At 42.3% G+C, this 20,411-nt stretch overlaps 1 protein-coding gene across 3 annotated transcripts in view; it reads right to left on the bottom strand.

The window, feature by feature from the left end:
* Positions 1-20,411, bottom strand: part of LOC113510972 (transcription factor RFX3) — a 31,661-nt gene that overhangs the window by 6,818 nt on the left and 4,432 nt on the right. The window contains exons 4-14 of one of the 3 annotated variants that reach the window (XM_052894427.1): positions 14,412-14,502; positions 12,836-12,907; positions 9,876-9,957; positions 7,645-7,774; positions 6,057-6,207; positions 5,590-5,843; positions 5,114-5,343; positions 4,226-4,466; positions 3,866-4,066; positions 1,541-1,742; positions 496-595 (exon numbers count right to left, since the gene is read on the bottom strand). In XM_052894427.1, the coding sequence (XP_052750387.1) occupies positions 496-595; positions 1,541-1,742; positions 3,866-4,066; positions 4,226-4,466; positions 5,114-5,343; positions 5,590-5,843; positions 6,057-6,207; positions 7,645-7,774; positions 9,876-9,957; positions 12,836-12,907; positions 14,412-14,502 (1,754 nt within the window). The remainder of the gene's footprint in view (positions 1-495; positions 596-1,540; positions 1,743-3,865; positions 4,067-4,225; positions 4,467-5,113; positions 5,344-5,589; positions 5,844-6,056; positions 6,208-7,644; positions 7,775-9,875; positions 9,958-12,835; positions 12,908-14,411; positions 14,503-20,411) is intronic. The other 2 variants (XM_052894428.1, XM_052894429.1) reach the window with 2 other exon arrangements.

Genomic DNA, 20,411 nt, shown 5'->3' with positions numbered 1-20,411 from the left:
ATTTTGGGGGCACAATACAAAATACCCAGACTGGAGCCAATTTAGAAGTTTATTTTTTAATTGACTCCCCTCGGTGGATAAAGCGGTTTCTCCAGGGTCGGTAACACGCGCGTAAAACCCCTGGTATAGCAGGCGTTCATAGGCTACGGTAACCGCTTACCATTAGGTGGGCCGTATGCTTGTGTGCCACCTCAGTGGAATAAAAAAAAATTAACCCATTCGAGAATTGAACCCGGAATTTAATTTACGCAAATAAACATGCTCACCACTGTCCTACGCAAGAATACCAGTAACATATTGGTCCAAATCGAGTTATGATTAATAAAACTAAAATGGCATAGGATTAATATTATGTAAATGAACTTTGTAGAACATAATTATTTTTTGATCGAAAATAAAAAAAAAATTAAGCACTCGACCCGTTTAAAGTGAACAGAGATAGCAAAATCCCTTAGAAATATATAGTTTTCAAAAACGCGTCCGTGCGGCCCGTACCTGAGCGTTAGCTCGCGTATGACGAGCGACGAGTAGAAGGACCAGTCGAGCAGCAGCCGCCGCGCCCGCGGCTCGAAGTCCGCGCGTCGCTCGTGCGGGGCTGCGTGCCATACCACACTACTCAAGCGTTCAACTCGAGGAAGACCGTACAATAATACATTACTACAGCGGCCAGCAACTGAGACATTAGTGTACGAACGTGCAAATGTGGGCCGAGGCGTAGCCGAGGCACACATACGTGAGTCCATCAATGCCTAGTTGTGGTCAAGGCTTGTATAGTGCTTTTCTCAAACAATGCGCGGAAATCAAAATAACAATTAAAATTTTTAAGTTCAATGACGAATAACGAACAATAATAATTTTTCACGCGCCATAATATTCCTTTGTTTTTTTTTTTTCTTTTCAATAAACAGCTTTCTATTTGCAAGCCAGTTCGATATTTAAATAAAACCTTTCATTAGTTACCTCCTTGGTAGCCATGTTTCGAAGTAAAAGGTCATTCCATTTTTAAATTACAGGACAGATATATTACTTTTATTATAGTACTTTTCTCATTCTGATTATAGTACTTTTCTCAAACAATACGCGGAAATCAAAAACACAATTTTATTTTTTAAGTTCAATGGCGAATAACGACAATAATAATTTTCTCAAACATACTTGAAAATGTGAGCATTATTTTGACAACCTTCTTCGAGATAATTCAAAATTGCCATACTGGCTAGATACATGCAGGCAGCGGCCGGCAAAACTTGTATGAAAATCCATATCTATCGTCTTTTGCGGCCAGATAAATTACTATGTAAACTCACATCTGTCATTATATAACTAACACGTTCATTTAACAATCAAGAAGCATCTTAGCCCTTTGGCAAGTAAGGCAATGAATGAGGAACCATGCGGTTACAATGCTTTTAGTAATGATATTCACGCACTAGTATTCCGCATTGTTGACGTATTGGCCGATCATCCGCCGCGGATGATCGACGATCGAAAATACACTAAATGTGGCACTGATGTAAATGTAGAGTATACTCGTACTCACCGAGCGCGGTGCGCACGCATCCGTCAAGCCAAACAGCCCATTGTTCGAGCGCGGCGCCGCGCGCCAGCGTCGCCTTGAACTCCGCCTCCAGCCGCGCCGCGCCGCCCGCGCCGCCCGCGCCGCCCGCGCCGCCGCACGAGCACGCCCACGCCGCCTGCTCGCGCACCACGCGGAAGTCCACGCGGCTCAGGTCCGACACCATCTGTACGTAGAGGAAATGGACTGTTACTAATGTGAATTGCTGACAACTAACGTCCTAATGAACAGTATTCCTGTTGTCGCTAAAACAGTCATTGAACCCAAAATGATCGAGTGAAATAATAGTAGAGCAAGATGTACAGTGGCGTAGCGTGCGGTGTGCAGTGTGCAGTGTGCAGTGTGCGGTGTGTGCGGTGTGCGGTGTGCGGTGTGCGGTGTGCGGTGTGCGGTGTGCGGTGTGCGGTGTGCGGTGTGCGGTGTGCGGTGTGCGGTGTGCGGTGTGCGGTGTGCGGTGTGCGGTGTGCGGTGTGCGGTGTGCGGTGTGCGGTGTGCGGTGTGCGGTGTGCAGTGTGCGGTGCACGCGCCTGCTGTATCTGGTTGTGGTTGGTGAGCACGGCGCGCGACCTGCGCCAGGTGCACGCGCCTGCTGTATCTGGTTGTGGTGTGCGCGCAGTGGTGACGCACGGCGCGCGCGCGCGGCCTGCGCCAGGTGGTTGAGCGAGGTGTAGCGGCGCAGCGTGCAGTGTGCAGTGTGCAGTGTGCGGTGTGCGGTGTGCGGTGTGCGGTGTGCGCGCAGTGTGCGGTGCACGCGCCTGCTGTATCTGGTTGTGGTTGGTGAGCACGGCGCGCGCGGCCTGCGCCAGGTGGTTGAGCGAGGTGTAGCGGCGCAGCGTGCAGTGTGCAGTGTGCAGTGTGCGGTGTGCGGTGTGCGGTGTGCGGTGTGCGCGCAGTGTGCGGTGCACGCGCCTGCTGTATCTGGTTGTGGTTGGTGAGCACGGCGCGCGCGGCCTGCGCCAGGTGGTTGAGCGAGGTGTAGCGGCGCAGCGTGCAGTGTGCAGTGTGCAGTGTGCGGTGTGCGGTGTGCGCGCAGTGTGCGGTGCACGCGCCTGCTGTATCTGGTTGTGGTTGGTGAGCACGGCGCGCGCGGCCTGCGCCAGGTGGTTGAGCGAGGTGTAGCGGCGCAGCGTGCAGTGTGCAGTGTGCAGTGTGCAGTGTGCGGTGTGCGGTGTGCGCGCAGTGTGCGGTGCACGCGCCTGCTGTATCTGGTTGTGGTTGGTGAGCACGGCGCGCGCGGCCTGCGCCAGGTGGTTGAGCGAGGTGTAGCGGCGCAGCGTGCAGTGTGCAGTGTGCAGTGTGCAGTGTGCGGTGTGCGGTGTGCGCGCAGTGTGCGGTGCACGCGCCTGCTGTATCTGGTTGTGGTTGGTGAGCACGGCGCGCGCGGCCTGCGCCAGGTGGTTGAGCGAGGTGTAGCGCAGCGCAGCAGTGCAGTGTGCAGTGTGCAGTGTGCGGTGTGCGGTGTGCGGTGTGCGGTGTGCGCGCAGTGTGCGGTGCACGCGCCTGCTGTATCTGGTTGTGGTTGGTGAGCACGGCGCGCGCGGCCTGCGCCAGGTGGTTGAGCGAGGTGTAGCGGCGCAGCGTGCAGTGAGCAGTGTGCAGTGTGCGGTGTGCGGTGTGCGCGCAGTGTGCGGTGCACGCGCCTGCTGTATCTGGTTGTGGTTGGTGAGCACGGCGCGCGCGGCCTGCGCCAGGTGGTTGAGCGAGGTGTAGCGGCGCAGCGTGCAGTGTGCGCAGTGTGCAGTGTGCAGTGTGCGGTGTGCGGTGTGCGCGCAGTGTGCGGTGCACGCGCCTGCTGTATCTGGTTGTGGTTGGTGAGCACGGCGCGCGCGGCCTGCGCCAGGTGGTTGAGCGAGGTGTAGCGGCGCAGCGTGCAGTGTGCAGTGTGCAGTGTGCAGTGTGCGGTGTGCGGTGTGCGCGCAGTGTGCGTGTGCTGTATCTGGTTGTGCGGGTTGAGCGCGCGCAGTGTGCAGTGGCAGTGCACGCGCGCGCAGTGTGCTGCTGTATCTGGTTGTGGTTGGTGAGCACGGCGCGCGCGGCCTGCGCCAGGTGGTTGAGCGAGGTGTAGCGGCGCAGCGTGCAGTGTGCAGTGTGCAGTGTGCAGTGTGCGGTGTGCGGTGTGCGCGCAGTGTGCGGTGCACGCGCCTGCTGTATCTGGTTGTGGTTGGTGAGCACGGCGCGCGCGGCCTGCGCCAGGTGGTTGAGCGAGGTGTAGCGGCGCAGCGTGCAGTGTGCAGTGTGCAGCGTGCAGTGTGCGGTGTGCGGTGTGCGCGCAGTGTGCGGTGCACGCGCCTGCTGTATCTGGTTGTGGTTGGTGAGCACGGCGCGCGCGGCCTGCGCCAGGTGGTTGAGCGAGGTGTAGCGGCGCAGCGCGGCCGCCAGCGCCGCCGCCGCGCCCGCGCCCGCGCGCACGGCCCGTACGCCCGCGCCGCCTGCGCCCGCGCCGCCCGACAGCAGCGCGCCCTCCACGCTCTTCGCGAAGTTGCGGATCGCCTGCACGACATCACATCACGTCATCAGTTAAAAGGGAAGAAGATTTCTAGTACTGGGAATCATCGATGCCATTATTAATAATATACTAGCCATACCATCTCCCGTATCATGTAATTGTAGTAGTTTAGCTGTAAGAGGAAGTGGTGAGCGGGCGCGTACCTGCGTGAGCTGCGGCGGGATGGGCCGCAGCACGTCGGGCAGCAGCATGTCGACGGCGCGCTGGTGCAGGCGCAGGTCGGCGGCGCGCAGCCAGGCGGCGAGGGCGCGGCGCGCGGCCAGGCGGCGCAGCGCGCGGCGGCCCAGCGCGGCGGCGGCGCGCCGCCAGAACGCGCGCCGCGCGCGCTCCGCCGCGCCCGCCTCCAGCGCCGCCGCCGCCTCCAGGAACTCCGCGCCGTACGTCCTGCGCGCACACCCGCCCTCACATACTGACCGCTGTCACGTACGCACGGTCCAGCGATCGTGTACCACACTTCGTGAAGGTCTTAATACATGTATATATGATTTTTTTTTTATTTAATAATATAAACACATTCCAAGCAGTACAAAAACATCACGACCCGTACCTGTCACATCTACAGAAACAAGTAACGCCTGTACAACATGTGTAACAATGTATGCATGTAAAAGTTATAACTAGCGCGCGAAAATAGAGTTTGTATGCTGACTATATATATGAATAAATAATGCAAACAGCCCTTGAAAAAATTCTGTCTTACATTAATTAAAAAAATAATTTTAATAGTGTTGAAGAATACCATTTTTTTTTATATCAAATCATTGTTATTCAAATAGGATAGTTTACAAACACTTTTAAATAGTCTTTATTTTTTTTATTTATAGTTTATAGGTTCAAATAGTTGATATCTGCTGAGAAGAGCCCATAAGAAAAGACTGTAAATATACAAAGCTATAATAATAAAAGTCTTTATTTCGAAATATTAAATTATGTAAGAGCACATTCACGAGTACATAGATATGCAACACACGCGCACGCACATCCACGCACACGCACGAACGACCACGTTCGACAGACATGGGCGCACTAACCGGTGGTGGTCGCGCAGCGCCTGCAGCGCGGCGGCGGACACGCCGTCGGGCAGGCGGTCGAGCTGCAGGTCGGGCGGCTCGGGCGCCGCCACCGCGCCCAAGTACTGGCGGTGCGCGATGCCGGCCAGCGCCGCGCCGCCCGCGACACCCGCGCCGCCAGCGCCCGCCACGCCGCCGCCCAGCCCCGCCAGCCCCCCGGGGCTCGACTCGGACTCGCGATCACGACTCTCCTGCGTTCACACGACATGTATAAATTAATTCATTCATACCATTTAGAAAAAAGATGTTCATTTTATGACATTTATTCTTGCCTTTTCTGATCGGGGTCACCACTACCTAAACATATTGTCCGTCAAAATTTAGTTGACGAAATAATTTATTGGCGAAGCAATCAACACAGAAACACGACTATTTTTTACATTACCTTGTGTACCCAATGATTACGAATCGGAACGCGACGAGAAAGGATAAAATACCTGGTCGGCGAGGTCGGCCTTGTCGTCGTCGTCGGCGGCGTCGGGCGCGTGGTGGTGGTGGTGCGGGTGCTTGGCGCGGATGCCGTAGTAGTGGTACTTGGAGTTGCCGCGCGTGCCGAGGCGGCGCGTGCGCAGCCCCACGAACACGGAGCGGATGAGCTTGCCGAACGACGCCGCGTTCACCGGCTCCAGGCGGTGCGCCGCGCAGTGCCGCAGGTAGTGCGCGTACAGCGTCGAGCGCGGCAGCGACACGCCTGCGCACACCACACCCACCCCATCAATATTACCCCTTACTGTCCGTCCATAAGTTTACTATTGTAATCTTTTGGTGGAAACAATAAAGAGTATGTATCTGTCTATCTATTATTCTTACGTTGGTTTAGTACTCCAGTGTTATTTTGTGTGCGTATCATGTGCGACGTAAATTTATATGATGCGTGAGAATATGTGTCCGTACAAACACTTACCCTCGGCGGTCTCGTAGTTGTCGAGTAGCCACTGCACGGTGGCGGGCGGCATGCGCGGCGGCTGCGGCGCGGCACCGGCGGCCGCGGCGGGCGACGCCGGCGACGCCGCCGCCTCGCCCTCCGCCTCCGCTTCTGCCTCTTCTCCCGCCACCTGCACCACATACTCGTATAAATAGAGAACTTATAAAAATACAGTAATGTACATTTTTTTAATCATTTCATATTAAAATTTGTATTTCGTATTTTTATAAGTGGTGCAAAGAAGTGTAAAATAAAATTTTAAAATATATAAATTATAATTTGATATGATACTAATACAAATCCGGCTCGAAGGATCAGATGTAGTAAGACGTAAAATGAATATATTAATCAATTTAGGTAAATTAAGCAAAATTATAAAATATTATATATGGAAAACAAAACAAAGTATGGAACCAATTCTATTAGCAGTATTTTCGAATAGATACAACATTAAAAAAACCTTCAAAAATAGAGCATACTCTTACCAAAAATTCCAACACACCTGCAATGTCTCTAATGTTACGGATACCTATGGACAGCAGCATCTGCATAGATGCTTTTAACGTAATCTTCTATACATATAAAAATAAAATTGCTGTTTGTCAGTCTCGCTAAAACTCGAGAACGGCTGGACCGATTTAGCTAATTTAGGTCTTGAATTATTTGTGGAAGTCCAGAGAAGGTTTAAAAGGTGAATAAATATGAAAGTTGTTAACTATCTTTCAGATTATTTTTATGTAGACTTTTTTTATTATTTATAGATTCCTTTTGTTTAAGTTTATTTTATACAAAAGTTTAGATCTTTTATTTATCGATTGAGGCAGTAAGTCTGCCGGGTCAGCTAACAAAAACTAATTAAACAAACTACAAGACAAAACAGCTATATATGACGAGCAATGTACTACTTGAATACATTAAGTAGACAATTACATATTTATTTATTTCATAGAAACATATTCACAGCAAGACATATACTGTATGTAATTTTTTGGCTAGGAATTATCTGTTTTATATTGAGCATATCTGTTTTATATTGAGCATATTTGTTTTATATAAGTTTAGTAGTGTTTACTATATATAGTACGCATGTTTGTCTCACGTGTGTAGGTACCTCGCCCGCGCTATCGGTATACACCGACGAGGCACCAGTGGAAGATGATAGGTGATGGAATGGATGCAAGCCCACCATGATGAATTCGACAAGAATTAACCATGATTATTTCCAGGGGGAACCGCGTGGAGGTCGACCTGACAGGGTATACTGCTAGCAATGGGGCTATTAGGCCTCAGTGCTAACAATCACTTTCCCCCTGCTTAGCCTATTACGTCGTGACAATAAAACTGTATGATATCATGTCATATCACCTGAGTCCTCAGGAATGGTAACGCATGGGGGGTACAATCATGGGCGAAACAATATACTGTTATGTCCATGGGACTGCTCATATCTATAGGCGACGGTTACCACTTTCCATCAGGTGGGCCGTCAGCTTGTTTGCCATTCTAAGTTGTATAAAAAAAAATGTCGCGGAACGATATATTATAAAAGCGGGCGTACACAACTCACCACGACGCCATAGGCCGTGTACTCGGCAGCGGAAGCGGCGGGCGGCCATCCGTCGGCGGCGGCGCCGTCGGCGGCCGCGGCGCCGCCCACCGTCGCCACGCCGTACACCGGGTACGTACGTAGCTGCTCCCTGCCGACCACGACATTATTACCATCAGAAAGTTTTTATATTCAAGATTACGTACTAGCAAGTCATAGTCTACTGAAAGTAGAAAACTCCTTTAGACAGACAAGTGCCTGGATATGGCTCTGGAAAAAAGCGACTTCAGCCGTGAACACGCTCACATACTCAATTTCTATCTATCTATCTCTCTCTCTCTCTTCAGTCGAACACTCTTAATAGAATGGTAATCACAATAATGAATGATTTGTTTGTGTTAACGCACACATACACAAATAATCAACGACATAATTTCATAGATACATTGTATAATAACTAGAGGGAGACTTTGTACAAAAGTCGATTTCTTGGGTACCTCTGTCCCATTCGTGTTTCTACCATGAAGCAGTTGTAATTGCATGGTTGTGTTTCAGTTTGAAGAGTGGGATATGGCGTGAATTTACAGGGTACAGAGGAATAACACCTAAGTCCTCAGGAATGGCGACGCATGGGGGGGTATCATGGGCGAAACAGTATGTGCGTGTGTACTGTTATGTCCATGGTACTGCTCCTATCTATAGGCGACGGTTACCACTTTCCATCAGGTGGGCCGTCAGCTTGTTTGCCATTCTAAGTCGTATAAAAAAAAAACAATTTTTATTTTTTGCAAAAAGCATTTGAATTTGGAATGCTGAATCTCGTGTTTACATATACAATATCGGTCCAACACGAGAGCAAATTCTATCGATAAAAGAGGATTGTGAAAAGCTCAGAATTGGCGGCATAGTCGGGTAACGTACTCAAAAATATTCACACGAATTGATACTCGTTCATTTTATCGATTACCACTTGGATAATTGATAGCCTATGTACATGATGAAATGTATTTTATCTTACTTCCTATTTTTCAAGTCAATTCACGCAAAAATTTTACAATTAAAAAAAAAATTTCATTTTGGCAAAGTTAACATATTATAACCAAAAACAAAAATGCAATCGAATTAAAATATTTTAAAAAGGAAATTTATAACAGACTTCGTATTGATAAGTATATTGAAAAATATAAAAAAAAAGATTGTGGTATGCAAGTAATAAACCGTCTAAGTGTTCGTAAAGTGTGAAAATATAACAATATGTAATCTGTGATAAAGTAATAAACTTACATAAAATACCGCCGCCATATTGAATAGGCAAACAACAATAACAAAGCAACAAATTTACAATTTTAAGTTTAAAACAAAGATTAACATCTGCTTTTACTGCTATTGTCAAATTACCGATTATGGATTTGTCTTAATAATTCAAACAGTACAATTCTAGCACTAAATTTTAAGAAAAATGAATGAATAATGATTTGTTAATCATTAGTTATTTATTCAAAGAACAATGTACAATTGTCTACGTATAATATTTATTATATTATTTTATTATTATATTATTGTGTGTGTATATAATCTTACAAAAAAGCATTAAATTGTATATTACAAGTATTGAATAAAGATAGTAAATATATTTTACAATCAACAATGTCAACATCATCCATAATAAATAAGTCAAATTTATTTTTTAATTCTAGTAACCTTAATCACCAGTACAAAAGTCATTAACGGAGTAGTAACATTTTTCCAATAAATCCAATTCCAAAAATAAAGGGATCGTAGTTTAATTAAAAATAAACTTATATATAATAAATAGAAAAGAAAGAATATTATATATAATGTTAGCCACTAAAAACTAACTAACATGTGCTAAGACAAAATTTGCATGCCTTTAGATAAGGCGAAATGTGTAGCTCAGTTACCATTTAAGACCTTTGTACCACATTTCGAGCAAATAAATTATTATTATTATTATATATTGTAAAATTTCACGTGAAATATAATTACTAAGATAGATAGATAGATAAATGGATATTCTTTATTATTTCCTCCAATAGCAAACTCATTATAGATACAAACAAATTACAAGAAATAATCACAGTGAGAAAACAAATGGGTGACCTTATCACTAAAAGCGATTTCTTCCAGGCAACCTTTGGATGGATATGATATTATATGGTCTATGGATACTAAAAACGCTCTTCATTGCCTGAGGAGAGGATAACGATGAAGAGATTTTTTTATCGACTTACATTTGTGGCTGATGGTTCTGCGTGTAAATGTCTTGGGGCTCCACATACTGGACGTGGTAATTGACCCCATTTCCGCCCTCGCCTGTAAAATAAAAAATAAAAATTAATAATTAAAAATAATTTAAAATTTACAAGAGAATTTGTTTTTTAATTATATTTTTTGAAGAACTGACAAGAAGGCTGCTGGCAAGAAATTTCATGTTCGTAAGTGTCCACTAAAAAATTATAAAAACAGAACTATAATTAAAAATTTTGAAAAATTAAAATTAAAACCCAAGTCACGATACCTACAGTACCTATTCACCTAAAAATTTTTTATTTTGTATTACTTAAAATAGTCATAGATACAAAACAAAGAGTTTCCCGTGTATGGCCAGGTCAGCACGGTCGGAAGGTGAGGGTGCTGCCGCGCGGCCGGCGGTCCCCGGGCGAGTGGCGGCAGCAGCGGCAGCTCGCCACTGGCCCGGAGCCGGGAGGCACTCACAGGGGTAGTACGAGCGGTACCGAGGCACTTCCATGTCGCTGGAGGTCTCCCAGGCAACTTGCCTCCGGACCGACGCTTCCCAGAAACGAGCGCCGTGCCTCTCTCTCTCACACCACATCTCGCGTCCCCCTCTAACACGTAACCACGTCTCAGACACCGGTGTTACCTCACCCCACCTGTTCTCACCATTGTAAGAGAGATGTAAGCGATATAATTGCAAACTTTCCCCTTTATGTACCTTTTATTAGAAGATGTAATACAGATTTGTTACACAGGTTGTTAACATTTATTTAATAAATGATATTTGTTAAATTTTACAATTAATACAATTTTAAATTCAAAATTGCCATATAAAATAATGCTTACAATTGTTATTGCTTTATTTTATAAGATAAATGTGTTAGTTGTAACAGGTCATCATCAATCATGCTTTAAAAAAAAAATTTAAAAATAAAAACAATACAAATTACAGAAATATTAAAATTACCATGATAAAGACTACAACAATCCCAGATGGGGTAGTCAATAACATCCATTAATTTTTGCTGTAAAAAATAAATATATAATAAATATATACATATATATATATATATATATATATATATATATATATATATATATATATATATAAAAGGCCAAGATTTAACCATGCAAGAAGTGAAGCACTAATAATCCCCATAAACGTGTCGTTCAATATAAAAAAATGAAACACCCAATAAACTCAGACAAGCGGTGGCGAGGCGGCGGCGCGCGCTTGGCACGCGTCGCATCAAAGGTAACCAGCGGACAGGTGCGTCCGTATCATGTGGCACAATAGGGGATCATCCGCCCCTAGGTGCATCATTGATAATAATCACTCAGGTATGTAATCCTGAAGGGCATACACAATTATCCGGTATTATTAAGTTTTTTTCCCTATAAACACCATACATCACAGATTGGGGAATAAAATTAAACTTTGATGTAGGGAGTTAATATGGTATCAGTCTGACAGGTAGCATAATCAGATTGATCTGTCGGATGGGAGCGCGCGATTTTGTTTACGTTTGATCAGTGGCTTAAAGGTTTCCGAAGAGTGCAGTTAATATAGTGAGGCAGATTTATTGTAGAGGACTATAGAAGCAAGCGCCCGGCCCCGGTGAACAGTTGTAAGTAGCTAGCATACTGTTATTGTAGTTTTAATATACATATAAGATTTCATCGTGGCGAGAAGTCGGTCAAAAGTAATATTTATTGATACTGATAGATAGATAATTTATTTGCATTACTTACATCACACAAATAACAACAGATATATAGAGTAAAAAGACATAAAAGAATGCATATACAATATATATATATATATATATATATATATATATATATATGTGTGTATTTGTATATGCAATAATTTCCTTCTTTCATGTACGTGCCATAGTAACACAAAATGGCCACAACTCAGCTTATTGTTTTGCCCTCAAAAGAGCAAAACACTGATATTCTGTTGTGACCAAGAGCCAGTTGCGAAATTTTTTTAATAAATATATAATTATATAAGTCCTGTAATATAAGTTACATATTACACTAACTTTTATATATTTAATTCTAGCATCGTACGTGTAAACATTGTTAAAACTCGTTGTTTAAGGTTACATATTTTTCGATTTACAAGATACAGTTTAACAACTTTGTCAAAACTTTCTAAGTTGTAATCACATGAGTAGTATTAAATAAATTAACAAAACTAAAATCACTACCCATTATCACCATAAAAATTCGCCTTATGATCCTGCCATAGGAGCCATTCCTGTGGGTGTGGTAAGAAGCGACTAAGGGAACTTAACAGTCGAGGGATGGGCAGCAGTGTTTTCCTAAACATCACCAAAGCCTAACTGCGGTTGCCAACCCGCCTGTCAAGCGTGGCAACTATTGGGAAAACTCCTCTTATGGGGGTAGCCAATGTACAGCTGTAGGCAGTTGATAGCTGATACGATGATCGCCATATGATGACTATCATCACCATACAATACACTATCCTCATTTTTTCAATGGATGATAATGGAATAGTAACTACGCTAACGGTATACGCTGGCGGGGCACCAGAGAGGGATGATAGGTGATAATGAAAAGGCAGGTCAGTTAGCCCATCGTGATGAATACACCTGGGATTCAGCACAATGGTTTCCAGGGGAGACCACGCAGAGATTGATCTAGTAGGATATATCGTCATAGTCGTAAAATACTGACGGATCTTTATATGTAATCTTCGTCAGATCCGTCAGTATTCTACGACTATGACAATATTATTAGCAATGGGACTGATAGTCCGCATTACTAACAATCCCTTCCCCCCCCCCCACACTTTCCTCATTATTCAAGTTTTTAAATTCCATGCACTATATAGGTAATTATCAATAAATATTCCTAACGACTGAATTCTCGCCTCGCGTTTGTACGAAAAAAAGAAAATAGTAAGCAAAATAAAATAAATAAATACACTTGCTTTCTTGATCACTCTGTTCCTCGAGCTTGACTAGCTGCGGACCGACTTGATTCCATGCGCCCTGCACTGTACCGGACACGGACACACAGAAAAAAGTGCTAAGAATATGGTTTTTGTGCAACAAACAAAACTTTAGATCATTCGAGAACATGAAAAACTTTTCTGAGACCCATCGCATGTGACACTGATGATTTCAATCAAAATAAATATACAAACACGTATAAAAGTCGATTGTTTGGGTACCTCTGTACCAATCGTGTTTCAATCGTGAAGCAGTTGTGTTTGCATGACTGTATTTCGGTTTGAAGGGTGGGAATGTACTAGGTACAGAGGAATAACATCCGAGTCCTCAGGAATGGCAACGCATGGGGGGTATCATGGGCGAAACAGTATACTCTGTTATGTCCATGGTACTGCTCATGTCTATAGGCAACGGTTGCCACTTTCCATCAGGTGGACCGCCAGTTTGTTTGCCATTCTAAGTTGTATAAAAAAAAAAGCTATAAATTGCCTCAAAATCCCTCATTTTCTCGATTAATCTAATGACTAAAATTACACATGCTTTTCAACTATAATCTACTTATATTTTCTCTTACTACAAACAATAGCAGTAGATACAACATATACACTAATTTAACTAAAAAAAAATAACTCAATTACATATTATTACAACGTATTGAGAAATATTACTTAAAGATATTTGGAATTATAAATTTTACTTAAATAAAACTGTATATAACTTTACATGGGGAACATAATAATGCACTAACGAAACGGTATTGCGCAAATGCAGACATTTTAAGCTCGTGTTAAAAAAAAATCGAACCCAAATGTAAAAATAATCTTGCGTGTGCGTTCGTTCAAAAACTTAGACGAGTGGCATATGAATATATCGATGAAAATAATTATTAGTGATAACCTTAACAAGGCCATGAAATAGAATGAGATGGGAACGTGTGCTGTCTCGTTCTTTCTTATGGTATCGCTAATCGAAACGATTCAATCGATATTGGTTTGTTACTTGTCGAAACATACTGATTTGATTAGTAAACGAATTGTAAATCCAATGCAGCGATTCAAGTTTCATCGAGTTGAATAAAAACTGTCTCGTGGCTTATTCATCATCATCGTATCAGCCTTTAACTGACCAATGTTGAATATAAGCATCACCCTTGCGGAGGTAAGGGAGGTGGGAGGTAGGGGGGGGATTGGTGCCAGTAGCTGCAGTGCTTGGCAGGTGGATTGGCAACCGCAGTCAGGCCTTGGAGATGTTTTAAAAGAGACGCTTCTGCCCCTCCCTCGCCCTCCCTTAGTCTGCTCTTACGACACGCACGGGAAAAGAAGGTGTGGCCCGTTCTATACCGGAAGCACATGGATAGTGGCTTATTATTAAAAGTAAATTTAGATAAATAAATTGATCTAGATAGATAAATTGGTCTATTTTATACAAATCATATAGAAATGAACAGCAGGTCCTTGCCACAAGGCACAAAAATGTCTGCAATTACGGAACGCCTTGTCGGGTTCGCATTCGTGCACGTCATCCAAACGGGACCGAGTAGGTACTCACTAGACACGGTGATGTAGGTGTGCTGCGCCTCTGCAGTGGGGCTCGAGTGGCCTGAACTGTCGCCGTTCACCTCCACCACGGTGCTGGACACCTGCAACAAACATGCCATAAGGTGCCGGTTTCCCGGTGTTCATATTTATGATTCTTCGAAAGGAAATTAACCCTGTGCTCGAATTTGTTTTTTGCTTAATTTTCGCGCATCGCTTTGATAACAAATAGCAGTACGAGTATTTAGCAATCTAGCGAGATTCTGAGAAACACCAAAACAACTTCCAAAACAAAAATCGCGGGATAACAACGTCAATAAACATAACAAATGCGAGCACGTCGAAATCGCGGGATGCGTAAAATTAAACTAGTAGATACTGCACGCAGAAATCGCGGGATGCCCGGTCAGAGGGTTAAAATGATGGCTCACTTGATGGAAAGAGGTAACCATCGCCTATAGACATGAAGTGCACTATGACAATCACAAAATACTCCGTGATACCCATGATATGGTGCCAATTCTGGGGTTTATCGAGTGACTAACTTAAGTATAACCTCAAGATAGAGGGGGGGGGGGAGGAATAAGGCGGACTACCAGTCCCATTGCCAGCAATATGCCCTGTCAGGTTGACCCTGGTTCTGGTCTTGGTTCTCCCTGGAAACCATCGTGCTAAATTCCAGGTGTATAGATCACGATGGGCTAACTGACCTGCTTTTTCATTCTCACCTATCATCCCTCACTGGTGCCCCGCCAGCGTATACCGTTAGCGTCGATGGGGTTTCATTATTATATCAATTTTGCCAGTAGTTGCCACGCTTGGCAGGCGGATTGACAACCGCAGATAGGCTTTGGAGATGTTTTAAGAGGGACGATGCTGCCCATCCCTCGCCCTCCATTAGTCGTCTCTTACTAACACCATCTAGGGGATATTATTGCTAATATTTCTATTGGCTTACAAAGTTCCTATCCAAGTAAAATCCTATAAATTTATACAACATAGAAACCGTTTATCAATCTATACATTATGATTCCCTCCGTAGATACACCAGTATTGTATTATTTTCTAAAATCTTTGTTGTACATGCTTTACATTGGACACATTAAGAAGATTTAACATACAATAGCGGACTTATCCCATAAGAGGGATCAATTACAGTCAACCTTTGGGAAATTGAAAGAAAACTATATAATGGTCAAGGGTAAAAATTGTACAGCTAAAAATAAAAGCTAGTTAAAATTAAACATATTGTAAACATAAGTATATTGCAATAATAAGAAAATGTATTTCCGTTGCACAAAAATTTATTCTAATTTTTAATTATATAAACTTTTTTTTTATACCACTGAGGTGACAAACAAGCATACGGCCCACCTGATGGTAAGTGGTTACCGTAGCCTATGAACACCTGCAATACCAGAGGTATTACGCGTGCGTTGCCGACCCTGAAGAAACCTCTTTACCCCCCTTTTGAAGAACCCCAACTACTAGCGGCCCGTCCCTGCATCGCACGGGTGGACATTTTTACAATATTTTAAAAAGTGGTTATTGTAACATAACGATAATATTTGGACATATAGTATCGGAAAGTTTTTTGTAGTTATTGATATTTTCTTCAATATTGTAGAACATACTTTTGTTCTATCACCAATAGTTTCCGCAGCGCACGCGACGAAAGATATTTTATAGCATTTTTTTACACCTTGAGTTATGTTACTGAAGTTTTAGTAAGGACCCCTAATCTTTTCTAGCAATAAATATAGCCTATGTTACTCGGGGTGAATGTAGCTTTCTAATGGTGAAAGAATTTTTGAAATCGGCAAAGTAGTTTTTGAATTCATTCATTACAAACATACACACAAAAATACAAATCTTTTCTCTTTATAATATCAAAGTAGATAGATGTAGATAAAAATTACTTATTTACAACCATTTTTTTAATGGATGATAATGGAATGGTGACCCTGCCTGCGCTATAAGTATAAACTGGCGGGGCACCAGTGAGAGAAGATAAGTGAAAATGAAGCAAGTCAGTCAGCCCATCGTGACAAATTAATTAATGGATCAATCACGATGGTTTCCAGTGGGAACCGCGAGGAGGTCGACCTGATAGGGTATATTGCTAATAGAGTTGCTAGTCCCCATTACTAACTCCTAGATTTAGGACCATTGTACATACATGTAGGTATTAAATAGATAGATAGATACACTTTATTGTTTCCTCCAAAAGATTACAATAGTAAACTTATTATATATATAAATATAATTATTTAATATAATTATTTGCAGGATTTGTTTTATTTTTATTCCATTTAATCAAGTCCCTTTAAAATTGTTATCCGTACGGCGTCTAAAAAATAAATTATTGTTTTTGATATTTAACAATTAATATAATATGTAAATACAGATTATGCAGCGATAAATACCCACACCCCACAAACTACGCCCACTTGTGTACAGAAATAAAGCTTATTTCAGTCCCACTTATTGTACCCGCTTTTACGTGTACCCGTAGAACTCAATACCTACACATTTGTGTAAATGTATGTAAATTATTGTACTATAAGACACGTTAACGTGATTGATCACTAAATAAAATTGGACACGAAACACTAGATGTCGTTAGAATCGCAACTTGTGATTTATTAAGTTCCCTTAGTCGCCTGTTACGTCACCAACCGGAAAGGAAGGGATGGCCCATTCTATGCCGGGACCGCACGGTAAAACTTCGGTGTGAACACTCTTTGGAAGATACTGTCGTTTATTGGACTTTGTAGTGTTTTTTTTTAAATGGATGATAATAGAATGGTAACCCTATTAAAGAGAATAAAGAGAATTAGCAAAGAATAATATATTTTATGTTACAATCAACAACCATATATGAACATCTAGTTACCATAACGACCTAAACACAGATATATAATTACACTGATTTAAGATCACTAGACGTGCCACATACTGGAAGTGCTTCCATAACATTCCCTCTCCTTTTTCAAGCCAAACTCATTATATAGCTTTATTAGCATTGGCTTGTAAACAGGCTTCGTAAGAATATCAGCAAGCTGTTCTTCAGTTGATACTTCTTCTATAGTGACTTCTCTTTCACATACACAGTGTCTTACACAGAAGTGTATCGGCTTTATGTGTTTTGCTTTATGGTGTAGTTCATATGATGGATTATGTACTAATTTGATTGTAGAGTCAATGCGTAGAGTAGGCATATTAAGATTTTTAATTTTAAATACTCATTTGCATTGTAATCCTTTTCTGTTCTTTAGCAAATGTGTCATTTTTAATGTCTCATTCTCATATAATGAATTTATTTCTTTATTCATTGCCTCAATCCACTTATCCTTTTCAGGACTGTTTAAGACTTTTTGGTATAAAGATGACTCAGAAACAGATATAGCCTCATTAATAACTTCCTCAAAATTGAATCTCTCAGGAGGTTTAATTCGGCTACGATCACGAAGTTGTCGCCCCATCGTTGCTTCTATTTCATTTTCGTCCATTTCATTATCTTCTCTAAACGATTCAATATTTTCATCTCTACCATTTGTCTCTATATGTGAATTTAAATGAGAATCATCATCAGTTCCACAATTTGTAGAAGGTATTGGTAGTACATATGTTTTATTTCCTACTGGCTCTACATTAGGTTTTTCTGGAGGTTTGTCAATCTTGCGTTTTTCTAGTAAAGATTTCTCATCAAATACTACATCACGTGATCTCGTTAATTTTAGATTTTTCACATCGTAAACGCGATATCCTTCATCTCCATCATACCCAATAAGTATTCCTTTCTCGGCTTTACTCTCTAACTTTCTCAATCTTTTCTGTTTTGGGATATGTACATAGCAATTGCATCCTATAATTCTGAGATGATTTATTTTTGGCTTTTTATTATACCATAGCTCATGCGGTGACTTTCCATCTACTGGAGTTGGTCCCGTTCTATTGAGTATATAGACTGCAGCTTTAGATATTTCAGCCCATAAACCGTTTGGTATCTCATTATGAGCATGCATAAGTGCTCTTGACATCTCCACAATTGTACGATTTTCTCTTTCAGCAGAACCATTTTGTTCAGGAGTATATGGCATTGTCAACATTTGCTTTATTCCAAATTCTTTCAAAGTATTACGTACCTGTTCGTTATCAAATTCTCCTCCATTATCGCTCAACAACCCTTGAATGACGTGTCCAAAAGTATTAACTTCAGCTAGAAATTCCTTCAAGCGAGCATGTACCTCTGACTTGTGTCTCAAAAAGTAGATCCAACGATATTTCGAGTATTGATCTTTAAACAGAACATAATATTTAAATTTTGAAATTGAATAAGAAAATGGTCCACAAACGTCTGTGACAATTAGCTCTCCAGGTTTGGTAGCTTTAGGTCTTTCTCCGAACTTCTTTCTGTGGCTCTTGCCGAAGATACAGCCTTCACAAATGTCAGCAGAACTGGAATCTAGCCTTATTCCAAGCTCTTTTTGTATTAATTTAGCTACATGACGACAATTTTGGTGCCCTAAACGTTCATGATACAACTGAAGATTCTGTAGCGTCGATAACTGGTTTGCTTCATTTTTAGGCATTAATAGTTTTACATTTAATTTATATAAACTACCATGCTCCTCACGATTTCCAACTAAAATCACTTTACCATTATTCTTCATACAACATGATCGAGCAGTTGATTGAAAAAGACTATTTTTAAGCACATCTTGCGCAGCTAGTACAGAGAACAAGTTTCGTTGTATACTTGGTACATACCATACATTAGTCAATGTTATCAACTGTTTTTGTCCATTTATATCAGCTTCAAGTTGGATAGAACCTTTGCCAATGGCTTCAATTCCGTCCCCGTTAGCAGTCGTAATTGTATGAGGATCATGAAAGTACTCGAAAGACTGAAATACATCTCTCCTATTAGTTACGTGACTTGTCGCGCCGTTATCTACGTACCATGATTCTTTATGAAGATTTTTATCATTGCAAGCTAGAGCTAGACCTGTCGACATTACTGCATTCGTAGATTGCTTTTGAGGTTTTGGAGGTCTACCATCCGCAATCCACTTTTTACATGACCTGACTTTGTGAAACCCTTCTCCACAATAGTTGCATTTGAACTTTTTCTTCTTACTTTGCTTCTCATTACGTTTCTCACCTCGTACCATAAGAAGTTCATTGCTACTTTCACCTTCATCTATATTTTTCTTTAAAGACCTTTCATATGCGCACAGCTGAGTAGTCAAGTTCTCTATCGTATGATCATTCACTGACATCAAGGCCCAACTAGATTTGAAATTGAAGTACTCCTCAGGAAGTGAATCCATAATTTTACATATCAACAACATCTCTGGTAGTTCGGTCTTGCCTTGTTTCATTAAGATCAGATTTACTTCATGCCATAAATTCTTTGCTGTAGTCAAGTGTGTCCCCATATCGTGAGTAGGATCAAGCTTGTATCCAAAGAATTGCATGCAGACATCATAAAAGCGATCTTGTGATACTCTTTCATAAAGCCGGTTCAGTTCATCCCAAGCTTCTTTAGCTGTAGGAAAACGCATAACTTTGGCGAGCATTTTCTCTGTCATATTGGTGGTGAGTAGTAAAAATGCAGTGCTATTGATTCGCTCATAAGCATCGTACTCTGCTTTATAAGTCGATATAGCTCCCGGTGTGGCAGTGGTACTTGGATGTGTTGGCTTTGTGAGTGTCCCTTGAACCGCTTCCAAGGCTCCGGCGTGTGTTCTCAACAGCATCAACACTTGAAATTTCCAAGTGGTCCAGTTAGTTCCGTCGAACGGTCGAATGTCGAGTTTTACATTTGTAGACATGTTTACACTCTCTCCGAACCTTTGTTCTTTACAAACTATCTATTTACCGAGGTCCCGAACGCTCTGCTACCATATTAAAGAGAATAAAGAGAATTAGCAAAGAATAATATATTTTATGTTACAATCAACAACCATATATGAACATCTAGTTACCATAGCGACCTAAACACAGA

The sequence above is a fragment of the Galleria mellonella genome, unplaced genomic scaffold (assembly GCF_026898425.1).
Source record: "Galleria mellonella isolate WM207_F2 unplaced genomic scaffold, CSIRO_AGI_GalMel_v1 utg213, whole genome shotgun sequence".
NCBI lineage: Eukaryota > Metazoa > Arthropoda > Insecta > Lepidoptera > Pyralidae > Galleria > Galleria mellonella.
Note: the sequence above shows the minus strand (reverse complement) of the source record. Positions and strands in the feature narration are given on the sequence as shown.